The following is a 22,383-nucleotide window of genomic DNA, read 5'->3' on the forward strand; positions in this document are numbered from 1 at the left end:
GATATAGACTACATATAAATCTAGTTTGTAAATTTTAAACTCTTTAAATACAATCATCAAGCACATAGGCCTAATAAGTTTTTATTATTCGAAAAATAAACATCATCAGACTTTTTCAATGTTACTTGTTTCGCAACAATCTTTTCTGTCAATAGCCTAGTTTTTTAACCAACATGCGCCATACTTTTCTGAAAGATAAATATGGCGCTTATGTTGTCGCTTCTTAGGACTGGATTAAATTGCTTTTATCCAGCCTAGAATTACATGTATTTATAGATTAGTTCCTTTTTAAGGACTTTAATTAATATAAATTTCCAATTCTGGCTGCAGCTATTATAGTTTAAAATTTTTTTTAAACCCTCCAAGTTATAAAATACAAGTTTTTCAAGCAAGGTATGACTATGAAATTCATGAATGAATGATTCTGAGTTCTCCACTCACTCTAACATTGATTTTGACTAACAACTCTACTTTCAGTATCAAATAATCTAAAATTAAGGAGCCTAAGTACTAAGTATAAAATGTGATAGATCTAGCTACAGCTGTAGATATCTAGAATTTTAATAAAAAAACTAGATCTACTTTGCATATGACCTCCATAAAAATTTAAGTTTAGGGGGGGGGGGGGGGTTTAGAGGACTAGATTCTAGTTGTTTAGGCCTGACTCACTGCAATTTCAATTGTGGTTGCAGTGGCCTCAAACGTAGGACTCCTCCTAGTAGGCCGTTCGATTCGTGAAGTCTCGTTCTCGCTGTTTTGAAGCACCCATGTTTTGGGCGGACATATATAATATCGAATCATTTCTTTCTCATGAAGTACATCATAGTTAAAAATAAGGATTGTATCGTAATCTGATAGATTTGTATTCAAAACTGCCAATGTATTTAAGGGACGAATAATTAACATTTTAATAATGGCAGCTTGACCTAATTTCTTTATTTGTCTTTTACGAGGCCGTTGAGAGAAAGTCACGCGGGCCGTAGTTTGGAGACCCCTGGTGTAAATGATCACACCTCAATAGTGCCATTTTATTATATTCTTGTTTGGTGAAAATGAGGCACGGGAAAATGTGTGCCGCGCAAAAATTTAATCCTTTGGCTAGATTTATGACTGTTTTATGACCTAAAAAATAGAATGTTTACGCTTTCTTCGTTGATGATCGTTTTTATTATTTAAATTGAAAATTGCAGATTTGTAACTTGGTATAGGCCTACTTACCCTTTATCAATTTTAAAAGCATAGCATGCTGATTGTGAACAAATATAGTCATAAAACACAGAAATATAAAGTATAAAATATAAAAGTTCCAATTACGATGTGCCACACATGGGTCACACCCCCTCAAGAAAACACATGTTTATTAAGCTGTTTATCTCACTTTACAACTTTTTCAAATTTTTATCACTTTTTGGGTAAGATTAAGCACATGTTTACAAAAAAATAAAATAAAAAGTAAATTCTGCAAGACATAGAAATGAGGTCAAAGTACATTCAGCAATTCTTAATTAACAGACTTTAGTATTAGTGGGTAGTTCCAATTACTTAAATTGACGATAGCTTCAAAATCAATCTATCCCTCTACCACTTAATGAAAATGAAGCTGGCACCATCTTAGATATGCTTCCTCTGATCATTTTTAACAAATATTGTCAGCCAAAAGTAAAGGGCAAATCTTCTATATATATTTCTCTTCTTCGAGCCGTTAGAAAACAAGCTGCAAACGCTCTCCCTACCTCCCCACCCCTACATGGTTTTAGTGAGCTGTGTTCACTCTAAATGTTTACAAGCAGAGCCAACGATTTTAAACGTAGGGGGGTGGGAGAGGGGGGGAAGGAAGGGGAGGGGGGTTATGGTCCTTAACGAGCTACTTATAGTGTTTTAAAGAAATATTTTCAGTGTCAGCGTTGGTACTGTTGAATTCACAAATTATGAATTATTGAAAATTAGAAACAACTAAATAGCGGCGTATGTTATGCCGCGGGCCGGCTCGTTTATTTTAATTAAAATTTTATGGATTGTCTGAAGCTGAAAATGCGCTTAGACATAGTTATGTTTAATTTGCATGATGCAAGTACTATCTTCATTGGGAAATCTTCAAACTTAATTCTAATAATGAAACAATCATTAGCATCTCTGTTTAATAATTGTTTTCTCTTCTTTCATCAGTTGATTAATTAAACCTCGACAAGAAGCCTACAGTATGTTTGGAAACAACAAACCAAGCTTTACCGGATTTGGTACCGGGACAAGTATGTTCATTTTTTAAACTTTCGTCTCTTTTCATTTTCATTCACCTTATGGTTGTTATTCCTTTAGTGGTTGGACAGCAATTTATGAATTTATTTTATGTCCCTCTTTTTATGTAACACTGGGTTTTTCAGATGTTTGTGGGTTAGCAGTATTTTTATTTAATGAATTATTTATATAATTTCATAATTTAAAAGGAAAGGTTTGAAAGTTTGTAAATGTAAATTGACAGAATTTCAAAAGGCAAGACATTGCCCCTTGAAGAAAAAAGTATTAGGCTAATTAAAGTACATAAATAAAGAGGGCATTTTATTTTGTTCTTGTTTTATTTGCACTTGATGTTTCTTGTTTGTTTTCTCACAGCCTCATTTGGAAGCTTTGGCCAGTGTGAGTCTTTGTCTGTCAATAGCTTTTTACTGCCTGCTAAATCTGCTTTTTTCTCTATCCTCTCTAATTATTTTTTATGAATTAATATATAATATTGATATTGTTAAACACTTACATATAAGTGTATTTGTAATTTTTAATATATTTAATGCATGGGTTTTTTTTTTCATAGTCTATCTAGTAGTTTTAAAAGTAATTTGTTTTGATGAATGATTTTACGTAAAATAGCAACAGCCTTTGGAGCAGGAGGGACCTCAGCTTTTGGGACACAATCCCCTGGAATGGGGGGCCTGTTTGGTGGTGCTGCAAGTGGATCTACAGGAACAACTGGCTCTAATCTGTTTGGGACCACCCCAGCCTCTAGCTTTGGCCAACCACAAAGCAGTAATGCATTCTGTAAGTGTGGACATGTGTGGCGGCTCTGCTTGATTAGTTGGGTTGTAATCTCAGTATTGAGTTACTTGCTAGTACAGAGTGTACTACTTGGTGCTGTTTGCAAGCTCTATGATAATATATGTCACATGAGAGATGGTTGCCACTGTGTGTAGAATACATGTAACAACAGTCATTGTTCTAGAACAATCTTAATATTTCAGCATTTGGTAGCTCCACTGGTTCCAACACTACAGGCAGTTTGTTTGGCTCCACCAATCCCACAGGCACTGGCACAAGTTCCCTCTTCTCTACACCAGCCACAGGAACGGCCTTTGGGACTAAACCAGCTGCTTTTGGTAGGCTTTGTTTGTTTCCTCCCATTTTTTATGGTACAAGACAGGCTGTTATGTTGGCACAACTAACCCAGCTGCTTTTGGTAGGCTTTGTTTGTTTCCTCCCAATTTTTATGGTACAAGACAGGCTGTTATGTTGGCACAACTAAACCAGCTGCTTTTGGTAAGCTTTGCTTGTTTCCTCCCATTTTTTATGGTACAAGACAGGCTGTTATGTTGGCACAACTAACCCATGGTACTTTTTCAGGGTTTGGCAGCACACCTGGCCAGGCAACCACAGGCAGTTTGTTTAGTAACACAGGAACCACACCCTCACTGTTTGGTCAGTCACCTGCAACAGGTGCCTTTGGTAGCACAGGAGGAGTAGGGGGTGTTGGGGGTACGACCATAGCATTCAACCCCCCTGCTGGCCAGGACACCATGATGAAAGGTGGAGTGACCACAAGCATCAGCACCAGGCACCAGTGTATCACAGCCATGAAGGAGTATGAGAACAAAAGTTTGGAGGTCATTACATTCATGTTTATAAATAGATATTGTTTTATTAGTATACTCAATATTGAGTCTAAAAATCTTAATTTTTCTTACTGCACATGAACCCTGTATACTACTATAATGATTCAGTGTTTTTTAAAAGCCACCTGCAATAGAACATATTGTTTAGGTGACTAATGCCAGTTTAAACTCTCCAGGAGCTGAGATTTGAAGACTACAGCGCCAACCGTAGAGCCAAGCAAGCAGGCTCAACCAGTACAGGGGGGTTGTTCAGCTCAACCCAACCCGCCCAGTCCTCCGCTGGCAGTTTTGTTTTTGGTACAGGCCTACAGTCCACGTCCACAGGATTTGGAGGTAGGTGACAACAGTCTGTTTCTACTCTCTTGGTGTAAACCAGGGGTCTCCAAACTTTTCAGTCCGAGGGCCGCATTAACTATCAAATTTCAGTTCGGGGGCCAGTTTCTTCGAGGCATATCTTTGATTTTTCTGGGCAAAGTTCCTCAGCCATCACCAACAAACGTTTTTTTCCGTGGACAAAAAGATCTCCACGGGCCGGATGAGAGGACCTCGCGGGCCGCATCCGGCCCGCGGGCCGTAGTTTGGAGACCCCTGGTGTAAACACTAGTATTGGTGACTGCAGGCTATCCTGCTGTTGTGTTTATGTGTGCTTAATGACCTCTGTGGTGTTTTCTACAGGGTTTGGCGGGACCAGCAGCGCAACACCATCAACATTCAGTAGACCTTTGTTTGGTACAGCGACCACCACCCAGTCATCCGGCTTCAGTTTTGGTACCTCCACTGGTACCCAGCAGGCTACTTCCCTGTTTGGTAACACTGCTAGGGTAGGTTTACACTGCTAGGGTAGGTTTACTACACTGCTAGGGTAGGTTTACACTGCTAGGGTAGGTTTACACTGCTAGGGTAGGTTTACACTGCTAGGGTAGGTTTACACTGCTAGGGTAGGTTTACACAGCTAAGGAAGGTTTACACTGCTAGGGTAGTTTTACACTGCTAGGGTAGGTTTACACTGCTAGGGTAGGTTTACACTGCTGGGGTAGGTTTACACTGCTAGGGTAGGTTTACACTGCTAGGGTAGATTTACACTGCTAGGGTAGGTTTACACTGCTAGGGTAGGTTTACACTGCTAGGGTAGGTTTACACTGCTAGGGTAGGTTTACACTGCTAGGGTAGGTTTACACTGCTAGGGTAGGTTTACACAGCTAAGGAAGGTTTACACAGCTAAGGAAGGTTTCCATTGATTATTTAATAATCTGATAAAATATAAATAACTTTATGTGCATTGCCTTATTGTGGCCAGAAATTTTATTTTGTCCTGGGGAATACATTATATTTAATCAATTTACAGTCGTTGTATGTAATTATTTTTGTGTGATGACAATTGATGATTGTAAACATTGGTGTTGATGTTTTATGTCATGTCCTCAGCCCTTATTTGTACTAGATTATTGTAAACATTGGTGTTGATGTTTTATGTCATGTCCTCAGCCCTTATTTGTACTAGATTATTGTAAACATTGGTGTTGATGTTTTATGTCATGTCCTCAGCCCTTATTTGTACTAGATTATTGTAAACATTGGTGTTGATGTTTTATGTCATGTCCTCAGCCCTTATTTGTACTAGATTATTGTAAACATTGGTGTTGATGTTTTATGTCATGTCCTCAGCCCTTGTTTGGCGGTACAGGAACAGCCCAGCCCTCTCTCTCAACAGGAAGTTCTTTCTTTGGGGCCCCTGCGGCTGGCACATCCACAAATTCTATAGGATTTGGCACCAGCACTCAAAGTGTGAGTAGTAGGAGATGGAACTTCGGTGGGGGGGGGGGGGCATATTTATGGGGTTGCTCAGATGATACAATGTCCACTTTAAATTGCCCACCTTGTGTTATTAAAATCACATGAGTTATCTTTTTTAGCTGACAATTTAAATTGTCAGAAAACCTAAAATTTGAGATTAAACTATAGTGTCAGAAAATTTAAAGTTTGTCCAACATATTGTAATTTTAAAACAAAAAACATGAAATTTGCTTGCATTTCTGTAGTAATTAAAAGTAAAAGCCTTCAACAGCAACCTTAAATATCATTATGCCATGGATCATCTGCAAACAAAATTTGTGTGGCTTTTCCTGAATTTTTTTTTGTAAAAGATAAACATCCATAATGTTTATTATTTTACCTGTTATGTGTAGCTACTGGTTCCTGCTAAGTTGAGCTACCTTTTACCTGTATGTTTTCAAGTGTCTAATGATCTTGTCTGTTTCAGGGAGGCTTGTTTGGAACCAACAAGCCACCAGCCTTTGGGACAGCGACCACCTCATCTATAGGGTTTGGCACTGGGACTAGTTTGTTTGCTAAGCCTGCGTCCACTGCGTCTTCCTTTGGGTTTGGTACTAACACAAGCTCTACAGCCTTTGGTAGTAAGTTCAGTTAGACATCTTACTTTAATGTTTCTCTTTACGTTTTGTATTTTAAAAATATACACATTTTTAATGCATTTTTTTTTTAAATCTATTATCTACTAATTTTTTCAACTATGCTAATAAAAAAGTTTAGTTAGATAAAAAAACTGGTAGCAGTGGTTAGCTGATGTAATAAAAGATGTACCACTTGTTAGCTTCCACAGGCACCGGCCTCTTCAACATGAAACCTGGGGGGTTCGGCACCACCACCACCGGGCTAGGCTCCACTGGCACCAGCTTTGGGTTTGGTACCACCCCCAGTACAGGCATCAGCACATTTGGAACTGCTGCAGCTAAGCCTGCATTTGGGGGGTTCAACTTTGGCTCAACCACCACGGGAACACCAGGTAAGACCTGGCCAGCTATGCCTTCATAAGGGTGGGGGTCAACTTTGGCTCAGCTAAGCCTGCATTTGGGCAGGGAGGATTGGGGGCTCAACTTTGGCTCTGCCACCAAAGTCCTAGTAAAAACTGGAACATTCATTTCTTTTTATTTCTCTATTTTGTTCTGTTGTTAATATTATTAAATCCCTTTGAACCAGCTTTTGGAAGCCCTCTGACTACAGGGCTGGGTGCAGGGACATTTAACTTGAGTGGAACAGCACCTTTAGGCACCTCGTGAGTATAAACTTACTGTAGTGACAGCATTCAGTTCCCTTGATTGTGGAAGTAAACTTGGTTGCTGTGTGCATTGAAACTTCAGTTTGAGTGTCATGATGAGCATTTTAAGATGTCTGACTCTTTCATTCAAGATGGCTGACTTGTTGTTTCAGGGTGTCCGCTACATCCCAGGCCCAAAACACTCAGCACCTTCTTGCGCTGGCATCCTCACCTTATGGAGACAACCCGTTGTTCTGGAACCTTAAACAGGTAGGCCTTGGAATTCTCCTCACCTTGTGTGTCCAACAGTGGCCCAATGTGTGGACGCCCTTCAACTGTTTTCCCTTGATTTATTCCAGCAAAGCAAAGAGCGCAGAGATGATGCTCTGAAGCCCACAAACCCTAATGCACAGAAAGCTGCTTTATCCTCCATCAACCAGTACAAAGTCAGCCCAAGGCCAGCAACCAAGATTAAACCAAAATCTTTACACAATCTCATAGCTGGTGGGAAGGTAAGCTTCATTACAAGCTAATTAGTCATGCTGTTTTGGATTATTATTACCCCAGTTTATAAGGTTTTCTGTTTATAGACTTGTATTGTTCTGTTGTTTTTTTTAATTTCTGTAGTCCTACTTGAAATGAAATAAGAAACTGTTTGTTTCCAGGCGCAGCTGTTTGAAGGATTGGAGGACGAAGACTTCAGCTTTGGTGAGGACACTTTTGTGCCCAGGAAGAGTGTGAAGAAGCTGGTCTTAAAGAAAGGAAACAAGTCAGCCTCAGCCTCAAACTCTGTCTACAGTGATGGGGACTTTAGTCAGCAGCTGATGCACAGCAGCAAGGAGACATCAACAGGCCTAATCACAAGGTAATCCACACTCTGGTCTAATCCTGGCTTACTGTAGATATTACTGTGGCATCCTATTTCTAAAAAGAAGTATGAACCCTTACATTATAGTCAGAAAGGGGTCACTGATAATTTTTTTAAAAATGTTTAGTAAATGTAAGTTCTTGTTGATAACTTTTCCAGGCCACTGAGCAACTCCAACCATGATAACACGTTAGATAATGAAGCCGAGGGGATCATTCTTGGACAGAATACAACTCCAAAAAATAGGATGGACAGACCGTAAGTTTTTTTCTATTAGATCTTTTACGGCATATTTTTTGTTTATTCAGTTTGTTAAATCTTTTACAGCATATATTTTTTATTTGATTTGTTAGATCTTTTACAGCATATAATTTTTTATTTGATTTGTTAGATCTTTTACAGCATATATTTTTTATTTGATTTGTTAGATCTTTTACAGCATATATTTTTTATTTGATTTGTTAGATCTTTTACAGCATATATTTTTTTATTTGATTTGTTAGATCTTTTACAGCATATATTTTTTTATTTGATTTGTTAGATCTTTTACAGCATATATTTTTTTATTTGATTTGTTAGATCTTTTACAGCATATATTTTTTATTTGATTTGTTAGATCTTTTACAGCATATATTTTTTATTTGATTTGTTAGATCTTTTACAGCATATATTTTTCAATTTTCTTTGTTAAATCTTTTGCAGCATATATTTTTTATTTGATTTGTTAGATCTTTTACAGCATATATTTTTTTATTTGATTTGTTAGATCTTTTACAGCATATATTTTTTATTTGATTTGTCAGATGTTTTGATAACTCTTTACCTTGACAGAAATGGCAGTTTTGAGGACACAATGGCAGTCCTCAACCCAAGGAGCAGCTCCATTAACCCCATAGAGAACAGGCTGAGTGCAGCAGACACAACTTCCTTTCTTGACAACTCAGATCTGGACAGCAGTTGTCTGGTCAGTAGGGCACCATTTTAACTTGCATCAGTGGCATTGAAATTAGGGCCAGTGGCATTGAAATTAGGGCCAGTGGCATTGAAATTTGGGCCAGTGGCATTGAAATTAGGGCCAGTGGCATTGAAATTAGTGCCATTGAAATTAAATGTGTAAGATGTGTGGGTAAGGAGCTTATGAAGGCAATGTTGTCCACTTTCAGCCTGTAGACAGAAGCACTCCCCACCCCACTGGGATCTGCCTGACACGGCCTGGCTACTACACCAACCCTACCCTTGACGAGATGACCCAGATGATAGATGACAATGGCGATTGTTTTGTGCCAGATTTCAGCATTGGCAGGGAAGGGTACGGCAACGTCTACTTCCCTGGGGTGACCAACGTTGCTGGCCTCAACTTGGATGAGATAGGTAAACAAATTTATTCATCTAACTGCTAACCTCAAGAAAGGTAAACAAATTTATTCATCTAACTGCTAGCCTCAAGATAGGTAAACAAATTTATTCATCTAACTGCTAGCCTCAAGATAGGTAAACAAATTTATTCATCTAACTGCTAGCCTCAAGAAAGGTAAACAAATTTATTCATCTAACTGCTAGCCTCAAGATAGGTAAACAAATTTATTCATCTAACTGCTAGCCTCAAGATAGGTAAACAAATTTATTCATCTAGCTGCTAGCCTCAAGAAAGGTAAACAAATTTATTCATCTAACTGCTAGCCTCAAGAAAGGTAAACAAATTTATTCATCTAACTGCTAGCCTCAAGATAGGTAAACAAATATTTCATACAACTGCTTGCCTCACTATACAACATTCCACATCTTATAACCTACACCTGTACGGCAACCACATGCTGCAAAAGTTACATTGTTTCCCCTAGCAACCAACTATGTCATAAAATTGTTTCCCATAGCAACTGACTATGGGATACAATTGTTTCCCCTAGCAACCAACTTTGTCATACAATTGTTTCCCCTAGCAACCAACTATGTCATACAATTGTTTCCCCTAGCAACTGACTATGGGATACAATTGTTTCCCCTAGCAACCAACTTTGTCATACAATTGTTTCCCCTAGCAACCAACTTTGTCATACAATTGTTTTCCAGTCCACTTCAGAAGGAAGGAGATAGTTGTCTACCCTGATGATGACAAGAAGCCTCCGCTGGGTGAAGGTCTGAACAGAAAGGCTGAGATCACGCTGGACTGTGTCTGGCCAGCTGATAAAACTAGCCGCACTCCCATTAAGGTCAGTTGATAAAACTAGCCGCACTCCCATTAAGGTCAGTTGATAAACCTAGCCGCACTCCCATTAAGGTCAGTTGATAAAACTAGCCCCACTCCCATAAAGGTCAGTTAATAAAACTAGCCCCACTCCCATAAAGGTCAGTTAATAAAACTAGCCCCACTCCCATTAATGTCAGCTGTTTGTAAGTAATAGTCCTTTTTTTCCAGAGCCCAAAGCGACTAAAAGAGCTGGATTATGTCTCCAAGCTGGAAGCTGTCACTGCCAAAATTGGTGCCAAATTTATTGACTACAGGCCTGAGACAGGCTCCTGGGTGTTTCAGGTTTGTTTACACAGCACAGTTCTACTGGAACTTTCTCAACTTTATCCTTGGGCTTTATTGTTAGAATAAATTTATACAACAGTTTGAAATTTTAAGTTAATTTTGGCTTTTAGCAGCACAATTTTAAGGTAGTTTTCAAGTTAATGCTTTATGCTCAAACTAGTACATCCATGTTTATGTGTGTACAGCTAGCCTTTGAGTGAGTAGAAATGTACAAATAAATGTATACATCCACGTCCATGTTTCTTGCAGGTGAATCACTTTTCCAAGTATGGTTTACTGGATGATTCAGATGATGATCTCATTGACCAACAGTTGCTAGGACAACAAGCTAAAGATCTTCTCTTAGTGCAGGTACAGACACAGATGGGGAACACTCTCTCTCATTTTTGACAACCCACCATCAAGTAGAAAATAAGAAATTATTTGGCTAAGGACAGAGTTAATTGTATTTGAATGTTAGATCTAACTCACAATTGTTTTTACAGAAACTGAAAGTGCAGCAGGTAGAAAAACAAGAAGAGGCCAAGAAACTGAAACTTTCAGGTGTTAAAGGTGACACTCAGGTGAGACATTCATTAAATAATTAGCTAGATCTCATATCTATAGGCCAGATGTGTCCTTTTTCTGAGATCCAGACTTGAAATGTGTAGGACTAGACTTGTATACAGCAACAATGTCTGTATCTGGTTGTTAGATGAGAAAAACATGATGACCTCTTGTCTGGTTGTAGCTGCTAAATGACTTCTTGTCTGTTTCTAGTTGCTAAATGACTTCTTGTCTGCGTGTAGCTACTAGATAACCTCTTGTCTGTAGTTACTAGATGACCTCTTGTCTGCATGTAGCTACTACATGACCTCTTGTCTGTAGTTACTAGATGACCTCTTGTCTGCATGTAGCTACTACATGACCTCTTGTCTGCATGTAGCTACTACATGACCTCTTGTCTGTAGTTACTAGATGACCTCTTGTCTGTAGTTACTAGATGACCTCTTGTCTGCATGTAGCTACTACATGACCTCTTGTCTGCATGTAGCTACTACATGACCTCTTGTCTGTAGTTACTAGATGACCTCTTGTCTGTAGTTACTAGATGACCTCTTGTCTGTAGATACTAGATAACCTCTTGTCTGTAGATACTAGATAACCTCTTGTCTGTAGATACTAGATGACCTCTTGTCTGCAGATACTAGATGACCTCTTGTCTGTTTCTAGTTGCTAGATGACCTCTTGTCTGTTTGTAGTTACTAGATGACCTCTTGTCTGCATGTAGCTACTAGATGACCTCTTGTCTGTAGATACTAGATGACCTCTTGTCTGTTTGTAGTTACTAGATGACCTCTTGTCTGCATGTAGCTACTAGATGACCTCTTGTCTGTAGATACTAGATGACCTCTTGTCTGTTTGTAGTTACTAGATGACCTCTTGTCTGTAGATACTAGATGACCTCTTGTCTGTAGATACTAGATAACCTCTTGTCTGTAGATACTAGATAACCTCTTGTCTGTAGATACTAGATGACCTCTTGTCTGCAGATACTAGATGACCTCTTGTCTGTAGATACTAGATGACCTCTTGTCTGCAGATACTAGATGACCTCTTGTCTGCAGATACTAGATGACCTCTTGTCTGTTTGTAGTTACTAGATGACCTCTTGTCTGTTTGTAGTTGCTAGATGACCAGGACATGTTGCCAGATGACCTGTGTGATGATGACACCAGCTATGACATGCAGGACAGCCAAGAAGATGGACTCAAGAAGTTCTCCAAAAACTTTGAGGACATGGAAGGTGAATCCTAGAAATCATAAGTCGTTTAATCAGTCCATTGCTTTGTTAAATATTATGTTTAAATAGTAGCATGTAAGTTTATTATCTGTTGAAACATTGTATTGCAGTACTAACTTTAAAAAATCTTTTCTTAGATACAGGCTTGGACTCAAAGTATCTGGCATCAAGCATGGGAATCAGTGTGAAAAACATCCAGAGCATGAAGGCCTCCTTCTTTTGTGATGAGCTGTCAGATTTTCCAGGTAGTTTGTTTGTTCTGCACCACTGCTGCAGGGGCTCTTGGATCACAATCTAGGGGACATAATGCTCATGTCACATTGCTTCCCTTTGCTCACTTCAGTCTTGTAATATTTGACCAATGTTTATCCTGATACTGATTTCTGTCTTCAGTTTTTTACCAAAGGTTTTAAATATGCCATTAGGTGTGTGTATTTTCTAATTTTTGTGGTTTTTATTACCAAAACAAAATAACCTCTAGTAAGAGTTGTTGTGAAGAGGAACTCTGATGAATGTTAATTTTTTTTTAAACTAAACTCTGGAAACATGCTGTTGAAGCGGAGAGCGCCTGAATAAAATTCTACCAAGAACCACTAGTGTTACATACAATTTATTTTTCTGTTTGGGTTTAGTTTGAATTCATTCTTAAGTTGTTAGATTTGGTTTGTTCAAGTTTTTACTTGCTAAAAATCCAAGTCATGAATCTGTTGTTCTATATTTATCTTTAAAGTTTGCTGTTTCAAAGACTTTTTTTTGTTCAAACATTTATTTATATAACTTTTTTTTTTAAATTTTTCTATTTGTCATATTTTGGATCAGTTATGTCTAAAATTATTGTTAGCAATTTTTATTGTCTAACAAATACTTATCTGACGTCATTAATTACCAAGTATCAGTTTCCATTAGTTTATTTCTGTTACCAAGCTGTTAAAAGTTGAGTCCACTAAAAGCCAACATTTCCTCTAGACCCACCCAGGAAGAGAGAGCAGCAGTTAAAGCGAGACTACGATGATGAACTGATGGAGTTGAGATCACCCTGGAAAAAATCTGGCGACAAGCCTGGCTTGTTTGGGTCCTTCAAGCACCCTGCCACGTTGTCTCTGCCCCAGTCTCCAGCCTTCTCCGACAAAGAGAAAGAGGGTTATGAGCCTGTCTCCTTTGGAAAGCCAGGTAAACTGACAGCTTATGGTTAATCTTAACAAAGATCCAAATTTGTTTAAACCATTAGTATTCACAAGTTTTAATTCCTTATTTATTTGTCTTTGTTTTGATTTTTTAGGAAAAAAAAATTGAAATTTTTACTGTTTTAGTCAATGTCTTTCATGAAAATATAGTTATTAAATTTTTTATGGAGCTAACTCTGACCTGTTTTCAGTAATGTGTAAGAATCCTAATTTAAAACTTTTAATAAGGTAATCTTATTTTTAATTAGGTCAATTTGAGATGGGTACTGGTAAAGAATTACTCCGCCCAAAGCCCCAAACATTCCTGTACCCCCCCATCATGGAGCACAAGCTGATCCCCAGTGGACTACAGCCACAGGACGCCCCGCCCCGTATTGTGGGCACCCTGGTGCGCCACAACATCCTGCACGTCAAGGACTCTCTGCTCTACAGGAACCAGCAGCCTCTGGTGGATGCTGCCTGCTTCAAGGGGAGGTCATTCAGAGTGGGCTGGGGGCCATCTTTAACCATTGTCCATGCTGGGAGCTTGATGGCTGCTACAGGTAGACACAGATAGTTTTACCTTGATGGCTGCTACAGGTAGACACAGATAGTTTTACCTTGATGGCTGCTACAGGTAGACACAGATAGTTTTACCCTCTTTAAAAAAACATTGGTGTCAGCTTTTACCTGCACCTGTGTATATTGTTACTGACCACCTTAACAAGTCTGACATGTTAGGTCAACCAGGGCTGTACAGTCTGTAACTGGCCAAGTTGTCCTTGTGAGGAAAGAGAAGGACAAATAACATTTAGACCTAGTGGGAAAAAAGTTTTCCTAATGAATTTATTGTAATAAAACTGCAGGTTAATTATATTTTAGGGTAATCTTTTTAGGTGGGTCTAAATTCAGAGATTGGTAGTTTGAACTGAATAGATTTTTTTATATTTTTTTTTAAACCATTTTTATTAAACCAGCACACATGGAGAACAAACAATGGAATGAGCTCTATCAGTGCAGTCTGTAATCATGCCTATACAAATAATTTGTTTCAGATGAAGAATCCATGGAACCTTCTCTCTTGCCCTACGCTCACGGTCGTGCCAAAACACACTCCCAGCTTAAAAGCTGGACAGCGCACATAGAAAAGATCAAGGTCGTGGATTATCTGGATGAGAGGGATGCTAAAACACTGGTCAGTTTTTAACTTTCCTGTCCCATGTATTTAACCACTGGTCAGTTTGTGACAGTAACATTATACTTTAAACTACTGGTCAGCTTTTAACTTTGCAGCCCCATGTATTTGACCACTGGTCAGTATGCTGCCCCATGTATTTGACCACTGGTCAGTTTGTGGCCCCATGTATTTGACCACTGGTCAGTTTGTTTCCCCATGTATTTGACCACTGGTCAGTATGCTGCCCCATGTATTTGACCACTGGTCAGTTTGTGGCCCCATGTATTTGACCACTGGTCAATTTGTTTCCCCATGTATTTGACCACTGGTCAGTATGCTGCCCCATGTATTTGACCACTGGTCAGTTTGTGGCCCCATGTATTTGACCACTGGTCAGTTTGTTTCCCCATGTATTTGTCCGCTGGTCAGTATGCTGCCCCATGTATTTGACCACTGGTCAGTTTGCGGCCTTATGTATTTTACCATTGGTCTGTTTCCCCATGTATTTGACCGTTGTGTCTCTGGCCTACAGGTACAGCAGGAGGAGCTGCTGAAGATTCAACTAGAACATTCTCTAACAGACACAGAGGACGAGTGTCCAATCTTTGTTCCACAACCTGGGGTCACAGCATTACACAAACTGGCAGATTTTGTCACAGCTGGCCTGTCTGACATGAGTAAGTTTTTGGTTAATGTCACCATAGTATTTAAAAATATGGCACATATTCTTGGTACTGGTATTGGTAACTGTTGTTATAGTTTATCAATGACCTAACAGTTTCTGAAATGCCCTTAAGTTTGTCTGAAATGCCTTTGTATTTGTCTGAAATGCCCTTGTATTTGACCAGGTGCCCACCCAGATGCCAAAGTTCAACAACACATCCAGATGGTGTTGAGCCTGTGTGTCGCCCTTTGGGGAGAGCTGCCGGATGCTCAAGATTTAGGTGACTTTTTATTCATGCTGTTTCACACAGAATAAGTTCATTTTAATAACTTTCCTAGATGAAGAACATAAAATAAGACGACAAAATTTGACTTTTCCAGAGAAAGAAGACATTTATCGTGAACGCCAGCTGCGGAGGGAAGCTTTATCCCAGTGGCTGTCTGAGACTGGGGCCAGTAAAGTGGCCACGGAGATGGAAACACATGCCATTGTAAGTAGCACTAGAGCTCACTACTGCTGTCCTTTTTAATTACAAATTAACCTTAAATCTAATCCTACCTTTCAACTTAACCCAGTATAGTAATGCTAGGAATAGTCCCAACTGTATGAAATAATAAGGTAATAATAATAATCCGAACAAAAAAATAATATTGCTTTAAATAGTCTATTATAAATAATATAAAGCCAGGTAAATAATTTGTTCCTAAGCAAATTGAAAACAAATTACTTCTCTTAATTATTATTTAAATTAGGCACACTGAAGAATGACATAAATATTAAAAGGAATTTATTCAAAATAAATATTATAAATACAAAAAAGAAAAGAATAAAACAAACACAAGAAACCATTACACATTTCAAGTTTATATTCTTTTGACTGATTTGCCAGATAAGAAGTTACACTATTTATAACTTTCTGCTGGCATAAAGTGAGATTAAAAACATTTTTAAACCCAATCGCTTTAGGCCCAAAGTGAGTTTGAGACTATTTCAGTGTTGTTTGTTGTCTCACGATGGATATACTTTACAATGAAATAGGTTATAAATTAATAAATGGTTTAATTTCAAATTTAGTAAGTCTACTAATATAAATATATTTTAAAATGTGGGCATTCCTAGTTCTGCCACTAGTTAAGATACAAAACATGATCGCACTATTACTCAGGCAGCTTATTTCAGGCATCATTAAAATGGTTTTATTATCACCTGTAATATGTATAATGATCTCAAACGAGAGTAATTAGTGGGAGGTGGCAATGGCTTAGACCAGTTTGAGCTTGAAAATTAGTCTCTCTTCTAGGGAGCTGAGGATTGTTTACAGGCAATATTTTCTCTCTACTAGGGAGCTGAGGATTGTTTACAGGCAATATTTTCTCTCCTCTAGGGAGCTGAAGATTGTTTACAGGCAATATTTTCTCTCCTCTAGGGAGCTGAAGATTGTTTACAGGCAATATTTTCTCTCTTCTAGGGAGCTGAAGATTGTTTACAGGCAATATTTTCTCTCTTCTATGGAGCTGAAGATTGTTTACAGGCAATATTTTCTCTCTTCTAGGGAGCTGAGGATTGTTTACAGGCAATATTTTCTCTCTTCTAGGGAGCTGAGGATTGTTTACAGGCAATATTTTCTAAGCTGACTGTGAGGGAAATATCTGAGGCCTGTTTCCTGGCCCAAAGAAACAGGGACCACCGCCTGGCCTTACTGTTGGCCCAGGCCATTGGCAGCACGGCCTCAAGACAGATGCTCATGATGCAGCTTCAAAAATGGGCCGAGTTGGAGGTTTGTACAAGTTCTATGTGATACAAGTTCTAGTTCTATGTCATACAAGTTCTAGTTCTATGTGATACAAGTTCTAGTTCTATGTGATACAAGTTCTAGTTCTATGTCATACAAGTTCTAGTTCTATGTCATACAAGTTCTAGTTCTATATTATGCAAGTTTTAGTTTTAATTATCCATTAGAACTTAAGAAGATTTTATTTTATTGAACTGACCAGGCCTCCCAGTTTATCAGCAAAGTTCGCCAAAAGATCTACTGTTTGTTGGCTGGCCAGCTGGTTTGGTACTCTAAAGACCAGGAAATCAACACGTGTGAAAAGTTGGATTGGAAGAGATCTCTGGCATTACATCTGTGGTCAGTTTTTATTTACTGGAACATGGGGGCTAATATCTTGTTATAGATATCACCTGCGTTAACTTAATTGTTGGATGTTTGAAAGCCTACACTCTTAATTAGTTTAAAAAGTGGTAACAAAAAAAGGAGATTTGATTGTAAAGTTAATTAGCATATGGCAGCATTTATTATTTTGTCTGGTTTAGAATACAAAAAAGGTTGTTGGAGATGTTTCTCATGTTTGTGATTGTGTGAGCAGGTTCAAGTGCCCACCCAACTCATCAGTACAGCAGGCATTACGCCAGTACCAGCAGGGCTTTCAAGGAGACGAACACAGCCAGCCGTACTGCGCTGCACCACTACCCCCCTACCTGGAGGAGGAAAGCCAGGACAGTCTAGACAGCAGTGAGAAGATTTTTGACACTGCCTACCATTTGCTGTGTCTGTACGCTGACAGAACTTACGGGCTGGAAGATTTGCTCTCACCTACGTCTTCAACAGTCTCACACCTAGACTACAGGCTCAGGTATGTCGTTACACCAATTAGTTTCACATGTACACCTAGACTACAGATTCAGGTAAGTGGTTACACTAATTAGTGTCTCATGTAAAAAAATGAATTTATTTTTAAAGTTTCTGTTAGAAAATTTTTTTTCAGAAGATGATAAATATTTATTTTTAATAATGATGAGTGTGTGTGTCCCTTCCCTAATGTCCTGTGTGTCCCTCCCCTAATGTCTTGTGTGTGTCCCTGTCCTAATGTGTCCTATGTGTCCCTGTCCTAATGTGTCCTGTGTGTCCCTGTCCTAATGTGTCCTGTCTATCTCTCCCCAGTTGGCATCTCCTAGAGATCCTTGAAGCCCTGCAGTACAAGCACCTGTCTACCCACCACACAGACAGCATCCACGTCAACTACGCCTCACAGCTGGAGGCTCAAGGTCTCTGGCACTGGGCAGCTTTTGTCCTGCTCCACATCAAGGACAGCTTCCACAGGTACAACGCCACGCTCAGCCTGCTCCAGCGCCACCTGCAGGTGGGGGAGGTGCTGACCAACCAGGAAACTTTTCTGGTGGAGAAACTCAACATACCAGTCAAGTGGCTGCACCAGGCTAAGGTAGGTTGTTTATAGGGGTCACATCCAGGGGTGGGGTCACTCTAGGGGTGGGGTCACATCCAGGGGTGGGGTCACATCCAGGGGTGGGGTCACATCCAGGGGTGGGGTCACATCCAGGGGTGGGGTCACATCCAGGGGTGGGGTCACATCCCAGGGGTGGGGTCACATCCAGGGGTGGGGTCACATCCAGGGGTGGGGTCACATCCAGGGGAGGGGTCACATCCAGGGGAGGGGTCAAGTGGCTGCATCAGGCTAAGGTCACTGTCATCACCTTGAAAAAACAATGAGGATGTACTAAACATGATGCACCAGGTAGTCACCTTGACCTGTAAGATTAAAATTTCTGATCACCTCAGGCCATCCGAGCAAGACAAGAAGGCAACCACGAGGCAGAGGCTCAGCATTGGCTACTGGCTGGTCACTACAACCTAGGCCACTCAGTGGTCATCAGACATATAGCAGCTGATGCCATCATTAATGGTCAGTCATCTTTTGACTTTCTCATCGCTTTGTTTAGGGTCACTTCAAAGGTGATTTGTTCATATTTGGCTGACCGGAACTTGACACCTGTTTTTTAATATTTTGTTGACCCTGTGAGACTTGACCTTGTAAGCATGCAACCTTAGACAAACTTTCTTGCCCTTGTGAGACCTGACCCTTGACCTGTGTTTGTTGCCCTTGTAAGGATGCAACTGTAGAATACTTTGTTGACCCTGTGAGACCTGACCTTTGACCTGTATTTGTTGACCTTGTAAGTATGCAACCTTAGACAAACTTTGTTGACCCTGTGACACCTGACCCTTGACCTGTGTTTGTTGAGCAGACGATGATGAGCACCTGAAGCTGTTCCTGGACGTGATGGCTCCATCAGGCAGGTGTAGTGGCATCCTGAACTGGGCCAACAACGGAAAAGTTTTCCTGGACTTCATCAAGCTACGCAAACGTATAGAAGAACTCAAGCAGGTAAACATTTGATGATTGCCTCTAGCCCTAGCTTAATTACTTGCTAGTGCCTCTAGTCCCAGCCCACTCATGAATTGTTCTAGTCCCAGCCCACTAATGAATTGTTCTAGTCCCAGCCCACTAATGAATTGTCCATGTTCTAGTCCCAGCCCACTAATGAATTGTCCATGTTCTAGTCCCAGCCCACTCATTTCTAGTCCCAGCCCACTAATGAATTGTTCTAGTCCCAGCCCACTAATGAATTGTCCATGTTCTAGTCCCAGCCCACTAATGCATTGTTCTAGTTCCAGCCCACTTATTATTTGTCCATGTTCTAGTCCCAGCCCACTAATGAATTGTCCATGTTCTAGTCCCAGCCCACTAATGCATTGTTCTAGTCCCAGCCCACTAATGAATTGTCCATGTTCTAGTCCCAGCCCACTAATGAATTGTTCTAGTCCCAGCCCACTAATGAATTGTCAATGTTCTAGTCCCAGCCCACTCATTTCTAGTCCCAGCCCACTAATAAATTGTCCATGTTCTAGTCCCAGCCCACTAATGAATTGTCCATGTTCTAGTCCCAGCCCACTAATGCATTGTTCTAGTCCCAGCCCACTAATGAATTGTCCATGTTCTAGTCCCAGCCCACTAATGCATTGTTCTAGTTCCAGCCCACTAATGAATTGTCCATGTTCTAGTCCCAGCCCACTAATGAATTGTTCTAGTCCCAGCCCACTAATGAATTGTCCATGTTCTAGTCCCAGCCCACTAATGAATTGTTCTAGTCCCAGCCCACTAATGAATTGTCCATGTTCTAGTCCCAACCCACTCATTTCTAGTCCCAGCCCACTAATGAATTGTCCATGTTCTAGTCCCAGCCCACTAATGAATTGTTCTAGTCCCAGCCCACTAATGAATTGTCCATGTTCTAGTCCCAGCCCACTAATGAATTGTTCTAGTCCCAGCCCACTAATGAATTGTCCATGTTCTAGTCCCAGCCCACTCCATACGACCTGGAGGAACTACAGCCTGACGTCATGTCCTTGTGTACTCGCGTCAAAATGCTGACCTGCCACAACTCAAAAGACAGGCTCTGTCAGGCAGAAATGGCAAAAACTTCTGCCCATTTGTTGAGGGCATATTTGGCTCTACGTGGAGAATCACCTGTCAGGTAAGAGATGAACATACCAGGTGTGTTACTGTACCAGGTGTGTGACTGTACCAGGTGTGTTGAGGTGTGTGACTGTACCAGGTGTGTTGAGGTGTGTTACTGTACCAGGTGTGTTGAGGTGTGTGACTGTACCAGGTGTGTTGAGGTGTGTGACTACCAGGTGTGTTGAGGTGTCTGACTGTACCAGGTGTGTTGAGGTGTGTGACTGTACCAGGTGTCTGACTGTACCAGGTGTCTGACTGTACCAGGTGTCTGACTGTACCAGGTGTGTTGAGGTGTGTGACTGTACCAGGTGTGTTGAGGTGTGTGACTGTACCAGGTGTGTTGAGGTGTGTGACTGTACCAGGTGTGTTGAGGTGTCTGACTGTACCAGGTGTCTGACTGTACCAGGTGTGTTGAGGTGTCTGACTGTACCAGGTGTGTTGAGGTGTCTGACTGTACCAGGTGTGTTGAGGTGTGTGACTGTACCAGGTGTGTTGAGGTGTGTGACTGTACCAAGTGTGTTGAGGTGTGTGACTACCAGGTGTGTTGAGGTGTCTGACTGTACCAGGTGTGTTGAGGTGTGTGACTGTACCAGGTGTGTTGAGGTGTGTGACTGTACCAAGTGTGTTGAGGTGTGTGACTACCAGGTGTGTTGAGGTGTCTGACTGTACCAGGTGTGTTGAGGTGTCTGACTGTACCAGGTGTGTTGAGGTGTGTGACTACCAGGTGTGTTGAGGTGTGTGACTGTACCAAGTGTGTTGAGGTGTGTGACTGTACCAGGTGTGTTGAGGTGTCTGACTGTACCCCCAATTCTAGTTATGTACAACCCTTAGGTTAACATTCCCATATAGATTTTTAATATTTTTTTTCTTGTAGATTACTAAGCCAATTTATTTCTGAGTTACCTATGCCTGAAGATTACACACTCCAAGAACTGCAAGCTTTAACAAGAGCACACCTACTAGAAACATTGGGTTGATGACAAGAAATAAAAACATTAAAATCAGTGGCCGTTACAATCTCATTTCAATCGCATTCATGCTTTTACTTTTATGATTTATTTTTGACCATATTGTGTTGATGTGTGAATCATGTGAAGGATGAGGATATATGTATTTACAGGTGTACATTTGTTAGGTTTTTCAAGATTGGCAGTGTTGTTGTGTGGTTGATATTCAATGCCCTTTTTATGTTTTTTAATAAGATTTTTATGTCTAATGTTAATGCAGGTTTATGTACAAAAATAATTAAAGTGTTAATTCATTATCACCGGGTTTGGTTTATAACGTGTTAGTTTTTTTGATGGAATAATTCATTAGCTTGCTTTATCAACTGAAACTTGGTTGTGGAGTCACATTTTGTGTGACAATCATGAATCATAATCAAAATTTGGTTGGATGATCATACTCTACAGGCAGACTAAAAACTGTAAGATAGATTTCTGCAGACAGCAACCTGAAAATAATAATTAGGCCCCTCTGTTTTAGCGTGTGTACTGGTATAAATAATTTTTTAAGATTATTTGATCGAATGATTATCCTGAATAACAATAGATTTTTTTCTAGTGTAAGGGAGAAAACTCACTGAAATATTTCTTGTGCATCACTTGGACTAATTTATTTTATCTCCCCTACACAAGGATTAATGTCACAAGGAAGTGCCTGTGGCTTGTTTGCTGAATGTTGGGATTTGTCGTCTGCTGGCTTGACCGTACCAGGCCTGGACTTGGCCAACATGTTGATTCACTAGTTACTGTAACTGATGTAGTGAGGTGGGGATCACATCAGTTAAGTCAGACATTCTTTGAATGGTGGGACAAAGGTTTTGACTTGTAACACCGCTTCCCATTGGATAATCAGTCACGTGTCTTGTTACAGTCCTGTATCAACATTTTGCTGATCTGTTTATTTAACGTGTTATACTTTCCAACACGAGTGGTCACC

At 40.0% G+C, this 22,383-nt stretch overlaps 1 protein-coding gene across 2 annotated transcripts; it reads left to right on the forward strand.

Moving 5' to 3' along the window:
* The first annotated feature begins 186 nt into the window (after positions 1–186).
* On the forward strand, positions 187–21,710 carry LOC131944554 (nuclear pore complex protein Nup98-Nup96). 2 transcript variants are annotated; one of them, XM_059305238.1, is made up of 38 exons: positions 187–393; positions 2,167–2,249; positions 2,611–2,634; positions 2,863–3,030; positions 3,231–3,365; positions 3,610–3,869; positions 4,055–4,211; positions 4,554–4,699; positions 5,544–5,663; positions 6,139–6,292; positions 6,490–6,681; positions 6,876–6,951; positions 7,107–7,203; positions 7,293–7,445; positions 7,599–7,798; positions 7,961–8,059; positions 8,633–8,765; positions 8,965–9,172; positions 9,872–10,011; positions 10,218–10,331; positions 10,584–10,685; positions 10,820–10,897; positions 12,000–12,120; positions 12,255–12,362; positions 13,084–13,287; positions 13,550–13,843; positions 14,336–14,475; positions 14,990–15,134; positions 15,306–15,401; positions 15,502–15,611; positions 16,716–16,898; positions 17,116–17,252; positions 17,491–17,757; positions 18,066–18,345; positions 18,702–18,825; positions 19,169–19,308; positions 20,280–20,458; positions 21,317–21,710. In XM_059305238.1, exons 2-38 carry the CDS (start codon positions 2,201–2,203, stop codon positions 21,417–21,419), a joined length of 5,436 nt encoding a protein of 1,811 aa, XP_059161221.1. In that variant the 5' UTR covers positions 187–393; positions 2,167–2,200; the 3' UTR covers positions 21,420–21,710. The 2 variants fall into 2 exon arrangements, with proteins under 2 accessions (XP_059161221.1, XP_059161222.1); XM_059305239.1 differs by lacking the exon at positions 2,611–2,634.
* The last annotated feature ends 673 nt before the right edge of the window (positions 21,711–22,383 follow it).

This window comes from Physella acuta, unplaced genomic scaffold (genome assembly GCF_028476545.2).
Source record: "Physella acuta isolate Inbredline_101_S28 unplaced genomic scaffold, ASM2847654v3 ptg000497l, whole genome shotgun sequence".
NCBI classification, from domain to species: Eukaryota; Metazoa; Mollusca; class Gastropoda; family Physidae; genus Physella; species Physella acuta.